This window comes from Lolium rigidum, unplaced genomic scaffold (genome assembly GCF_022539505.1).
Source record: "Lolium rigidum isolate FL_2022 unplaced genomic scaffold, APGP_CSIRO_Lrig_0.1 contig_55932_1, whole genome shotgun sequence".
Lineage (NCBI taxonomy): Eukaryota > Viridiplantae > Streptophyta > Magnoliopsida > Poales > Poaceae > Lolium > Lolium rigidum.
In genome coordinates, this window is record NW_025900964.1 from 112,434 (window position 1) to 135,810 (window position 23,377).

General features: G+C 47.9%; 2 protein-coding genes across 2 annotated transcripts; both read left to right on the forward strand.

The window, feature by feature from the left end:
* Positions 1–16,872: 16,872 nt before the first annotated feature.
* LOC124681780 (protein TIFY 11a-like) lies at positions 16,873–17,373 on the forward strand. Its single transcript, XM_047216602.1, has one exon. The coding sequence runs from the start codon at positions 16,873–16,875 to the stop codon at positions 17,371–17,373; it is 501 nt and encodes a 166-aa protein (XP_047072558.1).
* Positions 17,374–22,443: 5,070 nt separating this feature from the next.
* Positions 22,444–22,956, forward strand: LOC124681781 (protein TIFY 11a-like). Its single transcript, XM_047216603.1, has one exon. The coding sequence runs from the start codon at positions 22,444–22,446 to the stop codon at positions 22,954–22,956; it is 513 nt and encodes a 170-aa protein (XP_047072559.1).
* The last annotated feature ends 421 nt before the right edge of the window (positions 22,957–23,377 follow it).

Sequence of the window (23,377 nt, forward strand, 5' to 3'; positions counted from 1 at the left end):
GTGTGTGTATGTGAATGAAACACAAGGTGATAAAATAAAGCCATGAATGTTGTTTACTTACATCAAGTTGTTCCAAAATGTCCCTCACATGGTGGGTATTCGGCGGATGAATTCGCAAACGTAGAACCCGCATAAATTATTCCCGTCCTCTTGCCTCAAGCACTTTACGAGAACAAAGTTCAATCAAAATAATATATATATAATCAAGGATGATAATAATGGTATTGAAACTAGAATCAAAGAGATGCGCGGCCTAGCAAGTACTTACCGGTACATGTTTTATTCGAAGTTCTTTATTCTTTAAACCCGGACCTTTGTTGGTGAACCGTTTCCAAGCCTTGTGGAGGATATCAGCCATGTCCCCCCACGCCTCAAGGGGTTTACTCTTCGAGTCCATGACTTCTACTATCCCGGTGTCGGGTTCAATGACTAGCAGGATATAGTGAAACCTGCGGACACATATATATATATACATATATATATATATATATATATATATATATATATGCATAACTCATCAATTACACTTAACACATGGAGTAAGCGAAAAAGATTTAATGTGTGAAGACAGTAACACTCACGCGAAGTTGTAAGGAAATAGTATTGCCCTTTTGTATGAGTTTTTCCTTAAGACATATACCAAGTTATTCTCCGTGTCCTTGGGAGAGTTGTCGACAGTATACTGATGTCTACGTTCCCCCTCCTTTCCTGTAGACAGTGTTGGGCCTCCAAGAGCAGAGGTTTGTAGAACAGCAGCAAGTTTCCCTTAAGTGGATACCCAAGGTTTATCGAACTCAGGGAGGAAGAGGTCAAAGATATCCCTCTCATGCAACCCCGCAACCACAAAGCAAGAAGTCTCTTGTGTCCCCAACACACCAAATAGGTGCACTAGTTCGGCGAAGAGATAGTGAAATACAGGTGGTATAAATAAGTATGAGCAGTAGCAACGGTGCCAGAAAAGTGCTTGGCGTGTAGTTGATGGTGGTGGTATTGCAGCAGTAGTAACGCAGTAAAACAATAAACAAGCAGTAGTAACTCAGCAGTATTTAGGAACAAGGCCTAGGGATTACACTTTCACTAGTGGACACTCTCAACATTGATCACATAACAGAATAGATAAATGCATACTCTACACTTTTGTTGGATGATGAACACATTGCGTAGGATTACACGAACCCTCAATGCCGGAGTTAACAAGCTCCACAATAATGCTCATGTTTAAGTAACCTTTAGTGTAAGATAGATCAACGCTACTAAACCAAGTACTAGCATAGCATGCACACCTGTCACCTTCATGCATATGTAGGAGGAATAGATCACATCAATATTATCATAGCAATAGTTAACTCCATAATCTACAAGAGATCATGATCATAGCACAAACCAAGTACTAACACGGTGCACACACTGTCACCATTACACACGTGCGGGAGGAATAGAACTACTTTAATAACACATCACTAGAGTAGCACATAGATAGTAGTGATACAAACACATTGCAATCATAAAGAGATATAAATAAGCACCTCACTATGCCATTCAACGGTGAATAAGTATTCTGTGAAATCTAGCCTAAGAGACCCACACGGTGCACACACTCGTCACCTTTACACACGTGGGACGAGGAGTCTCCGGAGATCACATAAGTAAAACTCACTTGACTAGCATAATGACATCTAGATTACAAGCATCATCATATGAATCTCAATCATGTAAGGCAGCTCATGAGATTATTGTATTGAAGCACATAGGAGAGAGATGAACCACATAGCTACCGGTACAGCCCCGAGCCTCGATGGAGAACTACTCCCTCCTCATGGGAGCAGCAGCGGTGATGAAGATGGCGGTGGAGATGGCAGCGGTGTCGATGGAGAATCCTTCCGGGGGCACTTCCCCGCTCCGGCAGGGTGCCGGAACAGAGACTCCTGTCCCCCAGATCTTGGCTTCGCGATGGCGGCGGCTCTGGAAGGTTTCTGTGGTTTTCGTCGAACGCGGTAGGGTTTTCTGATCCAGGGGCTTTATATAGGCGAAGAGGCGGCGCCAGAGGGTCGAAGGGGGGCCCACACCCTAGGGGGGCGCGCCCCCCCCTTGGCCGCGCCGGGGTATGCTCTGGTGGCCCTGCCCCTCTTCTCTGGCGGTAGGGCTGGAATTCGAGCCGAGCCGAGCCAGCTCGGCTTGACTCGGTAAAGCTCGGTCAACATTCGAGTTAGCTCGACTCGACTCGTTTAACAATCGAGTCCGAATTTGAAACTTGGCTCGACTCGCAAAGCTCGCGAGTAACTCATGAGTAGCTCGTTTAAAATTATCAAATAGAACGTGTAAAATGTACAATGCATTTTCCCCAAATATTTGGACATAAATGATGAAAAACAAGCATTAGGACTATGGTACCACAAAAATATAAACCACAACGCTCAATATAGATCAATATATTATCAGCATAAGATTGCCAAGTTGAGAAACCATAAATATACTTGCGCATTTTAGTGGGCTTGGGCCGAATTCATTTTTACCGAGCTAAACGAGCTACTCGCGAGTTCAATGAACTCGGCTCGTTTAGCTTGAACTCGTTTAACGACAAAATATGAAACTCGGCTTGACTCGTTATACACCGAGTTCGAGCCGAGACGAGTCGAGTCACGAGTTACTCGTTTGGCTTGCGAGTTTCGAGTTTTAATTCCAGGCCTATCTGGCGGTTCTCGTGTGTTCTGGATGCTTCCGGGTAAAATAGGAACCTGGGCGTTGATTTCGTCCGATTCCGAGAATATTTCGTTACTAGGATTTCTGAAACCAAAAACAGCAGAAAACGGAACTCGGCACTTCGGCATCTTGTTAATAGGTTAGTTCCAGAAAATGCACGAATATGACATAAAGTGTGCATAAAACATGTAGATAACATCAATAATGTGGCATGGAACACAAGAAATTATCGATACGTTGGAGACGTATCATATACCCATTCACGGTATATGGGTCAACGAACCCAAGATCATAGATTTGCCCCTTGCGGCATTCGCGGATCTTCATTCTGCATAATACAGTGAGAATATGGTTATATGCATGCAATAATGGACGAGCCGCGGTAGAGACTTAATTACATAAATAATACTTACAGACAGTATGCACTCAGCAGAGATTTGTCGAGGGCGTCTTGGTTGAATAACTGAAATAATTCACAAAATTCGATGTTCATCACGTCATTTCGCCCGTAGTGATCATCTGTGATTGCCACCATGATCCAGTTCTTACCATCCTTACATGCATCCATGTACCAATTATGCGATCTTCGCAGTTGTGTTGATAGATTAGGCAACTTCTCAGCTCTGACAAGAGGTTGCCCGTACTTGTACTGGTATGCTATTTGGACATCATCACCCTTGAACATGAATTCTGCATCGATGCGGCTTAAGTACTCAGGAATACTCATACCGGCCGCTTCTGCCTCATCTTTGTATAGTTTTACCATCGTCGGATCAAGGCACGCTAGGACATCAGGATACACTTGGACCGGGGGGCACGAGTTTTTCTGGGCTCCAAGCTGGGGAACTGGTTTCCCTTCTACCTTACTTTTTTCCCACCGGTCTTTTGCTAACACATTTGACTTGCGAATAGACCGGTCATAGTTCGATGAAAGACTTGGCTCAGGTTGATGAAGGTTCTTCAGGAGTTTCAACTTCTTTTCCAGAGATATAGCTGGCTCCGGCTCAAGCTGGGGCTTTTTCAGTTTCAACATTTGTTGCTTGTGCTGTTCAGCTACAATCTTGGCATTTTCCTCAACTGTATAGTCATAAGGTCTCTTGGGAGCAACCTTAGGCACTCTTGGGAGGGGCTCTTGTTTGCGTCTCGGTGATTTGTTACGACTCAGCTGTGTCGTAGCGGTCCGCCTAATTTTCCCCTTAGACTTGGGCGGCGGAGAAGGCTCACGCGGCGGCGGAGATGGCTTACGCGCCGGCGGGGAAGGCTCACGCGGCGGCGGAGATGGCTCACGCGCCGGCGGGGAAGGCTCACGCACTGGAGACGGCTGCATCGGTGGAGAATGCTGGCTCGGTGGAGACCTTGTTGGTGCCTTCCAACCCGGAATCACAATGAATTCCTTTCGCCATAGAACTGTAGTGTTCTTGGCTTCTCCCAGCTCTAGCAAATCCCCTTCACCGGCAGGGTGGTCAAGCCTCAGCGGCCCATACCCATCCATAACTTGATCCACCCGGCAACAGCGTATCCAGGTGGAACCGGATTGAAGTGGTATCTTTGATCGGATGCGGCGGTAAGACATAGCCGATCGCCGCCTTGATCGTTAAGTAGCCCATCGTTTGGAAATGTAGCTCACAAGGTGTCGACTCTGTGATAAAGTCCACAGGGTAGAGATCAGGAGGCATCTGCGGATCCACAGGGGAGGGAGGAGCCATGTGCGGATCCACATCTGCATCATCACCAGGCAGCTCCGTGGAAGCCACGCTGCTTTTCCGCTGAGATCCCTGGCCGGTAGCATCGAATGCAACTTCTTCTATCTGCGGATTAGGTTGAGGTTGGGTGACTGTGACTGAGCCTGACATTATCATCCTCACTTGCTCCTCTAGCTTAGCAACGCGTTCTTGAACCACATCCTTTTGCTTCTGACGGCTTCTATCGGGATATTTCTTCGTTTCTGCAGGAAACCCAATACACCACGGCTTGCCACCTGGTATGGTGCGTGTTCGTCCTAGGTGTTCAGGATTCCCAAGGGCGCGTGTGAGCTGGTCCTTCTCTCTTTCGGGACGGAACTTCCCCTCTTCAACTTCCTTCGCAACATTTCTAAAGGCTTCGATGGGAAGTGGGTTTTCCCGATGTCTTTGTGTATATATGCAGAACCCTTGTGCGTCCAACGTGCCCCCATGCGCGTAAAACCAATCCCTTGACCGTTGGTTCCATTTTCGGACCTCTGGCTGGATCCCCTTTCCAATTAGTTCATTCTCCCATTTCTCCCACTTAGGTCTGCCAGCCTTGTAGCCTCCTCGCCCCATGGTATGGAAGTACATCTTATTAGCAGCATTTTTCTTGTTGGCGTCTGACCTTGTCTTTGCCCTCTCCGATGTCTTGTACTTCACAAATGCCTCCCAGTGGTCTTTTATCTTCTCATAGGGGCCGTTGAAATCTGGAGTCTTCTTTTTCTTGACAAAGAAGTTGTCCAATTTCTTCTTATAGTCGTTGAACTGCATTGCCATCTTCTTAAGAGCCCACTTCTTGACTCTTCGTTGTATGCTATTCAGCTCGGGATCATCAGGGTCTGGCCTGTTGTTCTCACTATCAGAGTCAGCTGGCTCCGGAAATATGAAATTTACCATGAGTTTCCTAAACATCAGATTTTTGGATCTCGTATCGACGTAAGTAACTCCTTCGTCCGCCTTTGCAGGTTTCTTCCATTCTTGAGTGGTGATCGGGATGGTGTCCCTAACAATAACTCCGCATTGACTTACAAACTTTTTTGCGTGATCCTTGGGAGAAATCGGTTCACCGTCTATAGCGATTTCCGTGATGATGCACCTTTCATGCTCTTCCATCTTTCTGGCCGCGCCTCGTTTAGTTCTGCCAGTAGAGTGTGTTGATTGGGAGGTCTAAAAGAAGAAACAACGTTAATATATGTATATGCACAAATCTGTAGGCTTGGTTAGTTAATATATATACACCTCGGCGCCGTGAGCTTCTCCCTCGCAGTCGTCACCTTCTCCCTCACCGGAGCCGTCTCCACGGTGGTCTTGCTCATCTTCCTCATCGGAGCCGTCTCCTCGGGTTCGCTCGTCTCCCTCGCCGGATTGGTTTAGGTAAATAGAGGTGATATCGTCATCTTCACGGATAATCTCCTCGACGAGGTATTCTTGTTCTAGGTCTCTTTCCATAGTTTCTGCAAAGACTTATAAGTTATTCTAATGCTATAAACACAACGAAGCTAGTTTCGCAAAGACTTACAAGTTTACAAAGACTTACAGGTAATTAAGAATAATGCTCAATACATGATCAAAATATGAGTTATACATATATATAGGTACTAATTAAGGATAATGCTCAATACATATATAGTTCTTAACTAAGGATCGATAATATAGTGCTGAAAGCGAGATAGTGCGATTACATGCATACATAGATCGGGTTCATGTTTATTTAACCCTAATACATCAATCACTACTACAACCACTCAACCGCACTGACCGGGTCCTATAACGCGCCGACCGGGTCCTGAGCCGCGCTGGGTGAACCCCCAAAGCCACGGAACAACAATGGGAGCATAGCTAACATGAGATCCCTGCATAACTGATCGTCCGGTCCTATACATGGTGTCTAACGCATACATGTAACGGCGAACGTGCTCGTCCTCCGCTGCAATGCGCTGAGCTACCTCCTCCGGCGGGGCCGGCTCCTCTCGAAACGAACGTGGCCCATAAGACCTCCACCAGAGAATATCCGGGTCGACGACGGGACCCGGATTCCGCACGAAGGTGCGCGCCCCGGAAGATAACACCTCCCAGTGCCACCCCGGCGGAGCCGAGTCCCGAACTTCTCCCATCTGCTGCATCTCCTCTAAAATTGTCCTAGCTCCAGGACGCGGAGGGCGCGGCATCGTATGCAAACTAACAAATATAATATTGAATTTGAATAAACTACTTATGAGTATGAATCAAAGTAATTAAATATTTTCTAACACATACTAATAAAGTACTTACATATTCCATCTAAAATTTTCTAACACATCTAAATAAAGTACTTACATATTCCATCTAACACATACTAATCAAAGTACTTACATATTCCATCTAATTTTTTTCTAACACATCTAAATACTAGAATTTCCAAATTTTCCTAACTTTTTTCTAACACATACTATTTAAAATCTAACACATACTAAAATTTCCTAACACATCTAACACACTAAAATTTCCAAATTTTCCTAACTTTTTTCTAACACACTAAATTTTTTCTAACTAAAATTTCTAAATAAATTTCCTAACTAAAATTTCTAACTAAAATTTCCTAACTAAAATTTTCTAACTAAAATTTCCTAACTAAATTTTTTCTAACTAAAATTTCCTAACTAAAATTTCTAACTAAAATTTCCTAACTAAAATTTGTAACTAAAAACTAACTAAAACAAAAAAAAGGAGGCAGGGGGCGGCGGGCGGCGCGCCTCACTCGAGAGCGGCGGCGGCGGACGGCGCGGAGGATGAAGAGGAGCAGCGCGGCACGGGCGGGCGGGCGGCAGCGCGCGGGCGATGGCGCGGAGGAGGAAGAGCAGCAGGGCGCGGCGGCGGAGAGGAAGAGGCGCGGGCGCGCGGCGGGCGGGCGGCGGCGCGTGGGCGACGGCGAGGCGGCAGCGAGGCGGGCGGCGACGCGCGGGCGGCGAGCGGCGCGGACGGCGAGGCGGCGGCGCGGACGGCGGCGGCGCGCGCGGGCGGCGGGCGGCGGCGGCGGGCGTGCGAAATTTGGCAGCTTGCCGGCGTCCAAAACGCTCCTCGCGCGAATGGGGAAGAAGGGTGGGCGCGCCGGTAGTTGACGACGTGGAGAACGGGTAGACCCTTTTGCACCGGTTCCAGCCACGAACCGGTGCAAAAGGTCCGAGCTCGGCTGAAATTTTTGCTAGTTTCTTCCCGCCTTTTTATCTGTTTCGCGCGGGATCGAGTTCCCGCCACGACGCTGCGCGGGTTTCCGCCACGACGCGCGCGGGATATGTTCTGCCACGACGCCGCGCGGACATTTTCCCGCCACGACGCTGCGCGGGTTTCCGCCACGACGCCGCGCGGGATATGTTCCCGCCACGATGCCGCGCTGGACATTTTCCCGCCACGACGCTGCGCGGGTTTCCGCTAGGACGCCGCGCGGGATATGTTCCCGCCACGACGCCGCGCTGGACATTTTCCCGCCACGACGCGCAGCGCGGAGATTTCCCGCCTAAACGCCCTCTATAAATAGTACACCCCCGTGTCTCCCATTTCACTCATCACTGAACCCTAGCCCATTGCACAATGCCTCCAAAGCCGCACCCGCCGCCGGTGGAGGTGGACCCGCAGCTCGCGGAGATAGAGGAGTGGGAGGAGCTGCAGCAGCAGCTGCGGTAGGAGGCGGCAGCCAGGAGGGTAGCAGCGGATGAGGTGGACCCGCAGCTCGCAGAGATAGAGGAGTGGGAGGAGGCGGCTACCATAGAAGCGTTTGAGAGGCAGAGTCTCCAGGAGCTGCATAAGCGGCCGCGTGTGGCGGATCTGGATAGTGAGGAGATGCATAACCGTCGTCGTGAGGAGGAGCTGTGGCAGGAGGCGGCAGCCAGGAGGGCAGCAGTGGATGCGCGGAAGAACTAGTAGAAGTTGTTATTTTAGTTTAAATTTAGTTAATGTTAAATTTCAATAAAGCCGTGTTGTCGTTGTTTTAGTTTAAGTTTAGTTAACGTATCTTGTTTAATTTCAATAAAGTCGTTGTCTTTATTTTATATACCCCTCGTATCCCGGTTCCTGGCTTGAACCGGTGCTAAAGATGGTGGATTAGATTATATACCCCTTTTATCCTGGTTCCTGGCTTGAATCGGTGTTGCAGATGGTGGATTAGATTATATACCCCTTTTATCCCGGTTCCTGGCTTGAACCGGTGCTAAAGATGGTGGATTAGATTATATACCCCTTTTATCCCGGTTCCTGGCTTGAATCGGTGATGCAGATGGTGGATTAGATTATATACCCCTTTTATCCCGGTTCCTGGCTTGAACCGGTGCTAAAGATGGTGGATTAGTTTATATACATTTTATCCCGGTTCCTGGCTGGAACCGGTGCTAAAGATGGGGGGCTAAATCTGGGGGAGGCCTTATCTGGTGTTTGCCTTATCTAGTGTGGCCTCATCTGGGGGGATTACCTGGAGGCACATTGCTATATATAGCCCCCTCCGGGGAGAGTAGAGAGAGCAGCCTGAGAGGCAACGACCAAGAAGGAAAGAGCCTCTCCGGCGAAGTTTCTCGAAGATGTCTTAGATGGCTGGCCGTCTTAGACATCTTCGGAAGCTTCGCCCGAGTAACTCTTCCTGCAAGTCCCGCTCGGAAGCTTCTAGTATATACACCCAACAACCAGTAGCTTAGGGTAAAGAGGGCTTCCGGCCGGGAGCTTAATTCTCGAAGGAAAGAGCCTCTCCGGCGAAGCTTCTCGAAGATGTCTTAGATGGCCGGCCGTCTTAGACATCTTCGGAAGCTTTGCCCGAGTAACTCTTCCCGCAAGTCCCGCTCGGAAGCTGCTAGTATACACCCAACAACCAGTAGCTGAGGATAATTTCCAAACATGTGTATCTAGAAAAATAATAAACTTGGATAATTGCATTTAGTTCAAACGACCAATGTTACTGATACATATCACAACAAACGCTTCACAATATGAGCTCAAGGTACAGGATAATAATTAATACATTATGATCGCTTCGACCGTAACCATGGAGTATCTTCAGCATTTAACGCGATGGTTGGATCAATGTTCACCTGTGAAGGGCGGAATTTCAGCAAACTTATTATAATCTTCGACATGTCTGTCTTGTCCTCGAATCCCACGATGGTTCTTTTCCCTGAAAGAACTATGTGACGCTTTGGCTCATCGGATGAGCTCGTTTCCTTATGTTTTCTTTTCTTCGGTCTAGAGGACATGTCCTTCACATAGAAAACCTGAGCCACATCATTGGCTAGGACGAATGGTTCGTCTCTGTAACCAAGATTGTTGAGATCCACTGTTGTTATTCCGTACAGTTGGTCTATCTTTACTCCTTTTCCATCCAGCTTGAACCATTTGCACCGAAATAAAGGGACCTTAAAAGAAGGTCCATAGTCAAGTTCCCATATCTCCTCTATGTAACCATAATATGTGTCCTTTTTCCCACTGCTAGTGTTTGTTGCATCAATGCGGACACCACTGTTTTGGTTGGTGCTCTTTTTATCTTGGGCGAACGTGTAGAAGGTATTTCCATTTATCTCGTACCCTTGGAAAGTCACTATAGTCGAAGATGGTGACCCGGCCAACATGTACAACTGATCTACAATATCGTTGTTATTAATGAGATGTTCTCGGAGCCAACCGCCGAATGTATGCATATGTTTATGCGTAATCCAGTCTTCAGACTGCCCCGGATGTTCGGAGCGTACAATATTCTTGTGATCAGTGATATACGGGGCCACCAAGGTGGAACTTTGTAGAACTGTATAGTGTGCTTGAGTGAAAGAAATGCCGTCCCTACATATCATTGATTTCCTTCCTAGCGTGCCTTTTCCACTTAGTCGCCCCTTATGTCGCGATTCAGGAACACCAATCGACTTAAGGTCAGGAATAAAGTCAACACAGAACTCGATGACCTCCTCTGTTCCATAGCCCTTGGAGATGCTTCCTTCTGGCCTAGCACGGTTATGAACATATTTCTTTAAGACCCCCATGAACCTCTCGAAGGGGAACATATTGTGTAGAAAGACGGGACCGAGGATGGCAATCTCTTCGACAAGGTGAACCGGGAGATGTGTCATAATATTAAAGAAAGATGGTGGAAACACCAACTCAAAGCTAACAAGACATTGCACCACATCCTTATGTAACCTTGGAAGACTAGCTGGATCGATTACCTTCTGAGATATCGCATTAAGGAATGCACATAGCTTCACAATGGGTATTCGAACATTTTCCGGCGGAAGCCCCCTCAGTGCAACCGGAAGCAACTGCGTCATAATAATGTGGCAGTCATGCGACTTCAGGTTTTGGAATTTTTCTCCGCCATATTTATAATTCCCTTTATATTTGATGAGAATCCAGACGGCACCTTGATAATGTAAAGGACTTCAAAAAAGATATCCTTCTCTGCTTTGGTAAGAGCGTAGCTGGCAGGACTTAAGCAACTCCCTGTATCCTTGTAATTCTGTTCTTGCTTGTATTTTGGGACTTTCATACGATACTGGTCCTCCCGTGCTTCTGGTGTATCTTTTGTCTTCCCATACACGCCTAAGAAGCCTAGCAGGTTCACGCAAAGATTCTTCGTCACGTGCATCACGTCGATTGAAGAGTGGACCTCTAGGACTTTCCAATAGGGTAGATCCCAAAATATAGATTTTTTCTTCCACATGGGTGCGTGTCCGGTAACGACGTCATTCGGAACAGATTGACCGCCAGGACCCTTTCCAAAGATTACTTTTATGTCCTTGACCATATCAAGTAAAGCATCACCGGTACGGAGTTCAGGGTTCAGCCGGCGATCTGCCTCACCTCCGAAATGATTGCCTTTCTTTCTGACGGGGTGCCTCTTTGGAAGAAATCGACGATGCCCCAGGTACACAACCTTCTTACATTTATGCAAATAGGCACCTTCGGTCTCATCTAAACAGTGCGTTCATGCATTGTATCCCTTGTTTGTCTGTCCTGAAAGGTTACTAAGAGCAGGCCAATCATTGATGGTCACGACAAGCAACGCTCGTAGGTTAAATGACTCCTGTTTGTACTCATCCCATGCATGTACACCTGGTTTGCTCCACAACTGTAAGAGTTCTTCAAATAATGGTTGTAGGTACACATCAATGTCGTTGCCGGGTTGCTTTGGGCCTTGGATGAGCACTGGCATCATAATGAACTTCCGCTTCATGCACAACCAAGGCGGAAGGTTATAGATACATAGAGTTACAGGCCAAGTGCTATGACTGCAGCTCTGCTCCCCAAAAGGATTCATTCCATCTGTACTTAGGCCAAACCTTAAGTTCCTCGCGTCATCTGCAAAATCCGGGAGCTCTCTATCGATTGTCCTCCACTGCGACCCATCAGCGGGGTGTCTCAGCTTCTCGTCTTTCTTACGGTCTTCTTTGTGCCATCGCAACAACCTGGCATGCTCTTTATTTACGAACAGACGTTTCAACCGTGGTATTATAGGAGCATACCACATAACCTTGGCAGGAACCCTCTTCCTAGGGGGCTCGCCCTTAACATCACCAGGGTCATCTCGCCTGATCTTATACCGAAGTGTAGTGCATACCGGACATTTTTCCAAATTTTCATACTCAACGCGGTAGAGGATGCAGTCATTAATGCATGCATGTATCTTCAGCACCTCTAATCCTAGAGGGCAGAGAACCTTCTTTGCTTCGTACGTACTGTCAGGCAATTCGTTATTCTTTGGAAACCTCCTCTTCATTATTTTCGGTAACTTCTCAAATGGCTTGTCACATATACCAGCCTCCGCCTTCCATTGCAGCAACTCCAGGGTGGCACCGAGCTTTGTGTTGCCATCTTCGCAATTTGGGTATAACTTCTTTTTGTGATCATCTAACATGCCCTTTAACTTTCGCTTCTCGTTTTCTGTTTCTGCATCTCTGTGTGCATCAGCGATGGCCCGACGAAGATCATCATCAACGGGCTCATCTGATGCCTCTTCATCTTGATCACCTCCTCCTGCATCTGCATCTTCATCTTCATCTTCATCATGCCCTGTTGCAGTATCACCGTAGTTAGGGTACATATCATCATCCTCTTCTTCTTCTTCGTCGTCTTCCATCATAACCCCTCTTTCTGCATGCTTGGTCCAACAATTATAGCTGGGCATGAAACCTTTCCAAAGCAGGTGGGAGTGAATGATTTGCCATTCAGGGTATTGCTTCAAGTTATGGCAATCAACACATGGACAACACATAAAACAATCCGCCTGTGGGTTTTCCTGAGCCACACTGATAAATTCTTCCAGGCCCGATCTGAACTCGGGTAGACGTCGGTCAACGTACATCCATTGCCGCCGGTTCATCTACATCAAATAATTAATTAAGTTTATCAATAAACTATTACAAAACATCATAATATTTATAAATAGTGGAAATTAGCACTGTACAAATGAAAGGGTAAAGTTGTTGCTTAACCTTGATCGAGGAGGAAAGAAAGAGGAGAAAGCTTAAGTGTCGCTCCGGCACCTCATCTCATTTTTGTTGTGTGTAAAATCAAGCGGCATCACTCTCTCAGACATTTCATCGAGCACCTTATATGCATGCCAAAGAGAAGCAAGTTAGCACTCAACACACACACCTTCTCCTAGCAAAAATGAAGTGAGTGGGCTGGTTGGCTGGGTAGCTGAGCTGAAATAGGGCTGGGGACCTTTAGCACCGGTTCGTGTTACGAACCGGTGCAAATGAGCTATCTATTGCACCGGTTCGTAACACGAACCGGTGCTACAGGTTCCTCGGCTGACTGCGTGCCTGGCGACGAACCTTTTGCACCGGTTTGTGTTACGAACCGGTGCAAAGATAGCTCTTTGCACCGGTTCGTAACACAAACCGGTGCAAAAGGTCCCTCGGCCGGCTGCGCCCCACGAACCGGTGCTAATGACCCCTTTTAGCACCGGTTCGTGCCAAATCCGGTGCAAAAGCCATCTGAGACAAAAAAAAACCAAAGCCCTTGTTTCTACTAGCGTAGGATCGACAAGTTAATTGACGGAAGTGAGGACACTACGTAAACAGCTAACCAATGCGACGCATGCAATGTGCAATGGTGGTGCACCCCAAGGCATACTCTACTCTGAGTGTACTGTACGTCTGTACTTGGCGAAACAAAGGTTGAGCTGCGAGACCTAGCTAGCTTGGTGGGAAGTATAGCCATTTCACTTGCGAAAGTTGGCGACAAGGCGAGAGGGTTCGATCGGCCGGCTCCGGCTGGCAGAGAGGAAAAGGCAGCCGTTCCGTGTCGCCGTCCTGCCTTGTCCAACTTGGCCGGTACGTGGGCGCGTTTATTTTCCTCTCCCCTCCGGCGTCGCCGAACGTACCGGCCCGACTCTTGCTTCTTCGAGGCGTTCGGTTCGCGCGCGGCCGGGTTTGGCCTGACGGGTGGCGGACTAGCAGGTTCCTGCGAATCGCGATTCAGTGTACCATATCGGTTTTCGGTGAAAGAAAGGATATAACAAGTGCGACAAATATATATAGCAGCAGATCAGCCGTGCGCCATTCTTTTTTCTTGTCCGGGATCCATCTGCGGCTAACTGATTGTTCCGAATCCGGCAGGTATAAACCATGGTATCTCGATGGTTGTTTCCTTTCCTTTCCTTTCCTTCAGGATCACTTGTAGTTGTCGTACGAAAATAAAAGATTACAACATTAATTACTACTCCCTCAGATCCATTTCTACCAGTCCGTCCCGTCATTTCTACTATCCGATAACAGCATGGAAACATCGGCACCTCCAATTAGACCAGCCCAAATGGTCTTTTTTTAAACAAAATAGAAATTCCAACTCATTGACCTAAGTGATTCTTTGACAGTTTTTTGTTGAGAATTAAATGATTAAAAATGTAAATCCATTGGCCTTAGTATCAGCTGTGTACCGGCGCAGAACCGCCAACTTGGCTCATACCTTCGAAATCAAAGGCTTTGTTCCGGATGCGGTCATGGATGCGGCAACGCTGGACATCATTGTTGGTGAGCCCGTGTTACGATCGATTGGGGATGATATCAGGCTTGCATCCACCTCCGAGCATCATTGTGGGTGAGCCCGTTGTACGATGGATCGGCGATGATCTCAGACTTGTAGTCCACTTCTAAGTACTACATTGTCCAAATGGTACTAAATTAAGCTAGTGAAACCCTAAAATGATACACTACATCCAAAGAAAAAACATCAGTGAAGAACACTCACATCGCCAAGCCCGGACTAGCTGGACGTCTCATCGTCGTTCCATCTCGGCAATTTTCGAAGGATGCGGCGGAGTGGAGTTTCCCGAGCCGCATGAGATGGCGGCAGACCGAAACGAGGGCTTGAGCGGCAACGGCGATCCATAGACGGTACATGGAACTTCCGCTACATCGGATCGAGGTGGGGTGGTGGTGATTTTGCTGGCAAAGAGGCGGGCGAGAGGGTGAAGAAAGGCGAGGGAGGCGTCTGGTCACTAGCGAGTAGGGCCCACCTATCATTGTTCGACTTGGCATGCATGCATGCGCTTCTAGACCAGCTCCTATGGTTTGTGGCTGGTTCGGGGTTGCTAGATAGAGTATTGGGGGCGACCCATAGCCCGACAATGTTTTGAGGTGGCCATAGAAGCCCGTCTCCAAGTGGGTGCCCAAAGACCATTCGAGGGTGCATTCTGGGGGATACTCCAAGTGTCGTGCCTTCAGTTGAATTATGGACAAAACCACGACGGTTATTACAAATGGAGAGAGTACTATACTCCATCCGTTTCTAAATATAGGCCGTATAGTTTTTAGTATGAAAATTAAAGAATGCATGTGCAGGTGGATGGAAAAGTACACTAGTTTGGGCGAGATACCCCTGACTAATTGATGTGAGATAATAGAAAAGTTCGCATTATATAACGAAATGTAATCGAATTTCTACAAAAATTCTCCACACAAGTGGTGCAGTGTAATATGTCTTATATTTCAGATTTGCTTTAAAAAATCTATATAATTTATATCAGAAAACAAAGGGAGTACTACTATTTGGATTGTTTCTATCCCTAACCAGGTGGTTGGGGATACCCTCATCCCCTGAAAGATACCCTCTAAACCAAAAAGCAATCAGGACGCTTACAGAGGATGTTATCGAATTAAAAACAATCCAAGTGCATGCCCTCCCAATGCTGGACGCTAGCAGCAGAGGCATAAGAGCATCTCCAGTCGCGTCCCCCAAATGAGCCACGAACAAGAAATGGGGAAAAAAGTCATCCAGTCGCGTCCCCCAAAGCTAATTAGCGCCTCATTTTGTGTCCGGCGTCCCCGGTAGAGACTCTATGTAGAGTCTCTACCGGGGACGCCGGACACAAAATGAGGCGTTCACATGCATGCATGCAGCTCCTAGTCCCCACATGCTAGTCTCTTTCCCCACACTTTCTCTCACCTACTTTTCCCACATGGGGTGGTCCCCTCTATTAAAATGCATGCATCCGGACGCTGTTTGAGGGACACGGCTGGGAAGGGTCTCTTTTTTGTACAGATTTTTTGTCTCTTTTTGTCCGGCGCGGTCTCTAACGTGCCCAAATCATTTGTGCTGGACGCTTTTTGAGGGACGCGACTGGAGATGCTCTAACAGTCCAGCTGCACATCTCCTTTCTTCCTTGCTTCACTGGTATAGAAAGGAAAACAGAGCAAGCGCCCGCCTCTTTTTCTTGCGTCCATTGCACTGAGACGCCAGGAGTAGAAAACTTAAGTGCACATTTACCAGGAAATATATCCTAGCGTTTAGGCCTAGCCTAGCGCCCACACCAATATTGTGCATGCTCTTATAGTAACCCTAGTTATGTGAAGCCAGCAGGGCAGATCCCCAATTATAACCAGAAGCCGAAATTAACAAGGACTTGTCCTGATCCGAGCCACATATATAGGCACAAGAAATCCGATTGTTTTTCTTCCCACGAGAAAATTACACACGCACGCGAAACCCGATATATACAAGTCGATAAATCATAGATAGGGCAATCCGTTTCGTCCAGCCAGCTAGAAACATAAGCTTATTATACAGATATAGTTACAGGCTCTCATTTACTATTACTGTCAATCATGTTTTCCCAGAACAGGCGGATCGTCGCGCCAGCGGGGAAATGACCATTTCAAACTCGCGAGCGGTTCCCTTTGGCTTCTCCGCTCCTTGTCCATCGCGTCGCACGCATCCTGCCATGAGCATGCCGCAGCATGCATGCTTTTCCCCACGTTTTTCCTCACGTCCCCTCTCGATCCTTCCATTGCCGCACCGCCACCGCACGATGATAACAAACTCCTCCTCGTCTCGTCTCTATAAGAAACCGCGCGCCTCCGCGAGACCCCACGATCCAGTCGGTCGATCGAGCACGGTTGGTGGAGCTAGCAGAGGCCATCGATCGACACCGCCGAAACCCTCCCTCTCGTCAATCTCGTCTCGCCAGCACGCGCGTCCGGCAGTCGAGATGCCGCCGATGGCGACCGCGACGACGGACTCCGCCGCCCGACGTTTCGCCGTGGCCTGCGGCGTGCTCAGCCGGTTCGTCAAGGCGGCCGGGCCGGTGCCGATGCCGATGTCGGCGTACGGCGCGGCGCCGCGCGTTGGGGCCTTGCAGGGACCCGACGGCCCGCCGGCTGACGGGGCGCAGCAGCTGACGATCTTCTACGGGGGGAGAGTGGTGGTGCTCGACGGCTGCACGCCGGCCGGGGCGGCCGAGCTGATCCGGTACGCAGCGGCGGCGGCGAGCCCGCCTGTTGCCGCGCCGGCGACGGCGCTGGTGGACATACCCATCGCGAGGAAGGCGTCGCTGCAGCGGTTCCTCTCCAAGCGCAAGGGCAGATCCATCACGGCCCTCGATGATCCACCGTACAGTCGTCCGCAGGAGGCGGCGCCGCCGCCGCCGGCGAAGAAGCGCAAGACCGAAGCTTCTTCCTGGCTCACCCTGGGTAGCTTAGGAGACATGCACGCGCAGTGATCCATCGCCTAAACATGCATCGACCTGTGACGTGACAGCTTCCCTGCTGGCGGTGACAAGTGATCGAAGTAGGATGTTATTATTTTTTTATTTTTTTCAGGGTGAGTAGGATGTTATTAATAACTACTGATATGATATTGCCGAAATTTAATTCGGCGCATGCTCTCTCCATCTAAAAATATATTTCTGATTATCAACAAGTTTCAGTAAAAAAAAATCTATGTACATCTCAACAATGTATGTGCGCACGTATAATTTTTTAAAAAAAATTCTATATAAGTTTTATATGTTTTGTCCACTATTAGAGAAATGTTATAGGGGCAAGCTTATTGGCAGCGGACCTACACCAGCGCACGTGACTCTATTTTTTAGAAGTGCGCGAAAAAAACAACACGCGATTGATACGCGCATGAACAGCGTACCACCGAAGGAAACACGTGACTAGTAAGTGGGCCCCGACCGCCCCTGGTCCAAAACTTATCTGCAGTGCGTCATACTAGCGACACGCGAGCGTACCAAAGTTAGCAGCCACAGTTAGCAGCCGCGTATGCCTTTGGTTGTGTGCGTCAACAAGGACACCTCCAATTAGACCAGCCCAAATGGATTTTCTATTTGAAAAATAAAAAGTTATTACAACTCATTGGCCTAAGTGATTCTTGACAGTTTTTGTTGAGAAATAAATAATTAAAAATATGCAAAGCCATTGGCCTTAGTATCATTTATACAACAATTTAAACAGGTTATTACAACAAAAACTAGCTACCCATGACGAAGTTCGGCTGTACTCCGATACAAACGTAGAGGTGTGTGCCAACGACTAAGCTAAGTGTGAATAACCTGCTGTCGCTAATCGTTCCACGAGATGATGTACAGTAACATGAATACCCGAAGGCAACATGAATTAAATCGTGCATATCGTGCATATGAGCAACTAAAACCAAGCTTGTGGCTCCTAATAAACAGACTCGAGAAAATGTAGTGTATGATGGGGTCCTACCCCCCCCCCCCCCACATATGGGTAGGCCGCTCAATGTCAGAAAAGATAACAAAAACTCGGGGTCATAGGAAACATTAGCGAGACAAAAATCCGATGCTTTCGCAAAGAGGCTCACAATTTTAATTGTTAACATTAAAGTAAGATATGAGTATCTCCAACAACTGATATAACATGTGATAAATTCCAAACAACCCGACACGAGATAACAACAGAACTCTACACACGTGCGCTATGACAACATACCGTTTTTTGCTTCTTCAATTCAATTCATACACCTTAGCTGTTTTCCTACATGCTCAGTGCATGTTCCAGTCTTGAAGGCCACTCAAGATCAACCCAACAAACAAAGGCACACCTTATGTCATCCGACAAATATAATCATGAACGCTATAATTGAGCATAACACACTAAAAATGCATATTATTGTGTGATCCTATCTATCTACTAGAATTTAGCTAAACATGACCAAGTTGTGTTATGTAGAGGCGTAGGACCGCCACATGTGTTCATACCATCGAAAGGAAAGGCTTTGTCGAGGGTGCGTCGTTGATGCAGCAAGGCTAGGTATCATTGTCGTTGAACCTGTGGTACTATGGATCAGCGATGATTTCAGGCTTGTAGTCCACCTGTGAGTACTACATAGTCCAAATGGTACCAAATTAAGCTAGTGAAACCCAAAAATAATAGGGATTTCTATTTTCGTGCCTTCGAATTCTTAGTTGTGCTCAGTTTTCCCCAGCCGCTTAGTTTTTCCTCAGTTTTGCCCAAGCCCTTGTCTGAAACCCTCACAAGTGCTGGAACGGCCAGTTGCCCAACGGGTCAACAACTTTGACAGTTATCTGCTGACTAGTGGGGCCACGTAGAGCCCGCAAAGACACATCAGACCATCCAGATTTGTGCATATACATATATTAACGTTGTTTCTTCTTTTAGACCTCCCGATCAACAAAATCTACTGGAAGTAAACGAGGCGCGGCTAGAAAGATGGAAGACCATGAAAGGTGCATCATCACGGAAATCGCTGAAGTGGGCGAACCGATTGCTCCCACGCTCACGCAAAAAAGTTTGTAAGTCAATGCGGAGTTATTGTTAGGGTCACCATCCCGATCACCGCTCAGGAATTGAAGAAACCTGCTAATGCGGAAGGAGTTACTTATGTCGACACGAGATCCAAAATTATGATGTTTAGGAAGCTCCTGGTAAATTTCATCTTACCGGAGCCAACTGACTCTGAACGTGAGAATGACAGGCCAGACCCTGAGGATCCCAAGCTGAATATCGTACATCGAAGATTCAAGAAGTGGGCTCTTAAGAAAATGGCAACACGGCTCAACGGCTAGAAGAAGAAATTGGACAACTGGTTTGTCAAGGAAAAAAATAGTTCGGATTTCAATGGACCCTATGAGAAGATAAAAGACCACTGGGAGGAATTTTTGGAGTACAAGATATCGGAAAGGGCAAAGAAAAGGTCAGCCACCAATAAGAAAAATGTTGCTGATAAGATATACTATCATATCTTGTGGCAAGGAGGCTACAAGGCTGGCTGGCCTAAGTGGAAGAAATGGGAGGATGAACTAATTGGTAATGGGATCCGGCCAGAGGTATTGAAATGGAACCAGCGGTCAAGGGATTGGTATTACACGCATGGGGGCACGTTGAAATCACAAGGGAAATGTATATATACACCAAGACATAAGGAAAACCCACTTCCCATCGAAGCCTTTAGAAATGTTGCAAAGGAAGTTAAAGAGGGGAAGTTCCATCCCGAAAGAGAGAAGAACGAGCTCGCCCGTGCCCTTGGCAATCCTGGACACCCAGGATGAACACGAACCATAGCAGGTTCCAAACCGTGGTATATTGGGTTTCCTGCAGAAAAGAAGAAATATCCCAATAGAAGCCGTCAGAGGCAAAAGGAAGTGGTTCAAGAACACGTTCTAAGCTAGAGGAGAAAGTGAGGCAGATAATGTCAAGCTCCCAAATGGTCACCCAACCTCAAGCTAATCCACGGATAGAAGAAGCTGCATTCGATGCTACCAGGCAGGGATCTCAGCGGAAAAGCAGCGTGGCTTCCACGGAGCTGCCGGGTGATGATGCAAATGTGGATCCGCCGATGGCTCCTCGCTACCCTGTGGATCATATCACAGAGTCAACACCCCTTGTGAGCTACATGTCAAAGTGATGGGCTATTTATCGCTCAAGGGGGCGATCGACTATGTCTTACCGGAAGTACCTAATCAAAGATATCACTGCAGACCGGTTCCACATGGCTACGCTTTTGCCATGGTGGATCAAGTTATGGATGGGTATGGGCCGCTGCCGGTGGAGGGGATTTGCTAGAGCTGGGAGAAGCCAAGAACACTATAGTTCTATCGCGAAAGGAATTCATTATGATTCCGGGTTGAACGGTGCCAACAAGGTCTCCACCGAGCCAGCATTCTCCACCGATGCAGCCGTCTCCAGTCCGTCAACCGTCTCCATCGCCTTTCCCGTCTCCATCGCGCTAGCCTTCTCCGCCACCGCGTGAACCTTCTCCACCGCCAGTTTGTAACGGCTTTTTTTAAAGAGCTAATGAAATTAGACCTGTACCGGTAAGTACTACTAGCTAGGCCACGCATCTCTTTGATTCTAGTTTCAATGCAATTATTACTATCCTTGATTATTATTTTGATTGAACTTTGTTCTCGTAAAGTGCTTGAGGCAAGAGAACGGGAATAATTTATACGGATTCTACATTTGCGAGTTCATTCGCCAGACGACCCACCAGGGGGCTAAAATTTTAGATCAACTTGAAGTACGTAAGCAACATTCATAATTTTATTTATCACCTTGTGCTTCATTCACATATATATATTTATATATATATACTGACCACCTTCTTGAAATTATTAGATCCAACGGTCGCGGGACGGTCTTTTAACAACCGAGCGTGTACGAGCAATTCAAGAAGAATTGGCGGGATTCTTACTTGAGCAAGTCATAGATCCAAACAGAGCATACCATCAGCCCCCCCCCCCCCCAAATTTTGGAGAGAAATTATTTTGGAAGTTGATGTAGAAATATATGCATGAGCGTGTGTCACTTCGATCGATATATTCATAACGTTTTTTTATGTAATACAATGGTTTCCTATATATATGTGTGTGCATTATAACGTGTTTCAAATGGAGGCAGACTCTGCCACGACAGCGTTCTGGTGAAATTCTCTGTCGCGGCAGCGTTTTAGTGTAATTCCCTGCCGCGGCAGCGTTTTAGTGCAATTCCCTGCCGCGGCAGGGAAGGGCCCCTAAACGCTGCTGCGGCAGAAACCTTTAGCACCGGTACTAAAGGTCCTCCGCCCGGGCGCTCCTCTGCGAGCCACGTGGTGTCCCTTTAGTACCGGTTCGCAACTGAACCGGTGCTAAAGGGGAGGGGGACCTTTAGCACTGAATGAGTTGCACCGGTTGCCCATCCACTAATTAAATATAGCCATTTCAAACCGGTGCTAATGCCCTCTTTTTTAATAGTGTTTCTTCCCGCGAGGAATTAGACAGGCACGCGAAACCCGATATATACGAGTCGATAGATAGGGCAATCCGTTTCGTCCATCCAGCTAGAAACATAATAAGCTTATTACAGATTGTTACAGGCTCTCCTTTACTATTACTGCCATGTTTTCTTTTCCCAGAACAGGGAGGGAGGGCGCGCGGTTGCGGATCGTCGCGCCAGCGCGGAAATGACCATTTCAAACTCGCGAACGTCCCTTCGGGGACATCCGATAAAATTGAAACTCGCAAACGGTTCCCTTTGGCTTCCCCTCTCCTTGTCCATCGCATCGCGCAATGAGCATGCTAGCCCCCACGTTTTTCCTCACGTCCTCCACGTCCCCTCTTGATCCATCCATTGCCGCACCGCACGATCATAACCAACTCCTCGTCTCTTCGCTATAAAGAACCCGCCTCGATGAGCCACCCACGATCCAGTCGGTCATTCGAGCACGCACGGTTGGTTTGGAGCCAGCAGAAGCCATTGATCGACACCGCCGAAACCCTCCCTCTCGTCGATCTCGGCTCGCCAGCACAGTCGAGATGCCGCCGATGGCGACCGCGACTACGGACTCCGCCGCCGCCACCCGACGTTTCGCCGTGGCCTGCGGCAAACTCAGCCGGTTCGTCAAGCCGGCCGTCCCGGTGGCGATGCCGATGCGGATGTCGGCGTACGGCGCTGGGGCTGTGCAGGGACCCGACGGCCGGCCGGCTGACGGGGGGCAGCAGCTGACGATCTTCTACGGAGGGAGGGTGGTGGTGCTCGACGGCTGCACGCCGGCCGGGGCCGCCGAGCTGATCCGGTACGCCGCGGCGGCGGCGACCCCGACTGCGGCCGCGCCGGCGACGGAACTGGTGGACATACCCATCGCGAGGAAGGCGTCGTTGCAGCGGTTCCTCTCCAGGCGCAAGTACAGATCCGTCACGGTCCTCGACGGTCCACCGTACAGTCATCCGCAGGAGGGGGCGCCGCCGCCGCCGGCGAAGAAGCGCAAGACCGAAGATTCTTCTTGGCTCGCCCTGGGTAGCTTAGGAGACATGCACGCGCACTGGTCCATCGCCTAAACATGCGTGACAACATACATCACAGCTTCCCTGCTGGCGGTGACAAGTGAAGTAGGATTTTTTTTTTCGGTTGTGTGTGAGTAGGATGTTATTTACCAACTACTGATATTGCCTATATTTAATTGGGATGCCGGATGCATCTGCTCTCTCCATCTAAAAAGTATATTTCTATGTATCAAAAAAAATCCGCATGTATACATACAATTTCACGAAATGACAATATTTTTTGCAGTCCATGAAAGACAAAACGAGAATGAATTTTGTACATACCTGCATGGGTGTAGATGCTTTTGTCATAATCCAAGGTAGATGGAAAAATAGCTCTCTATTTTCTCTTTTTATCGGAATCTCAAAACAAATGAATGGTCCACTGAAACACCCACATCCATAGTATATTATTGAAAACATCTCTAAAATATGA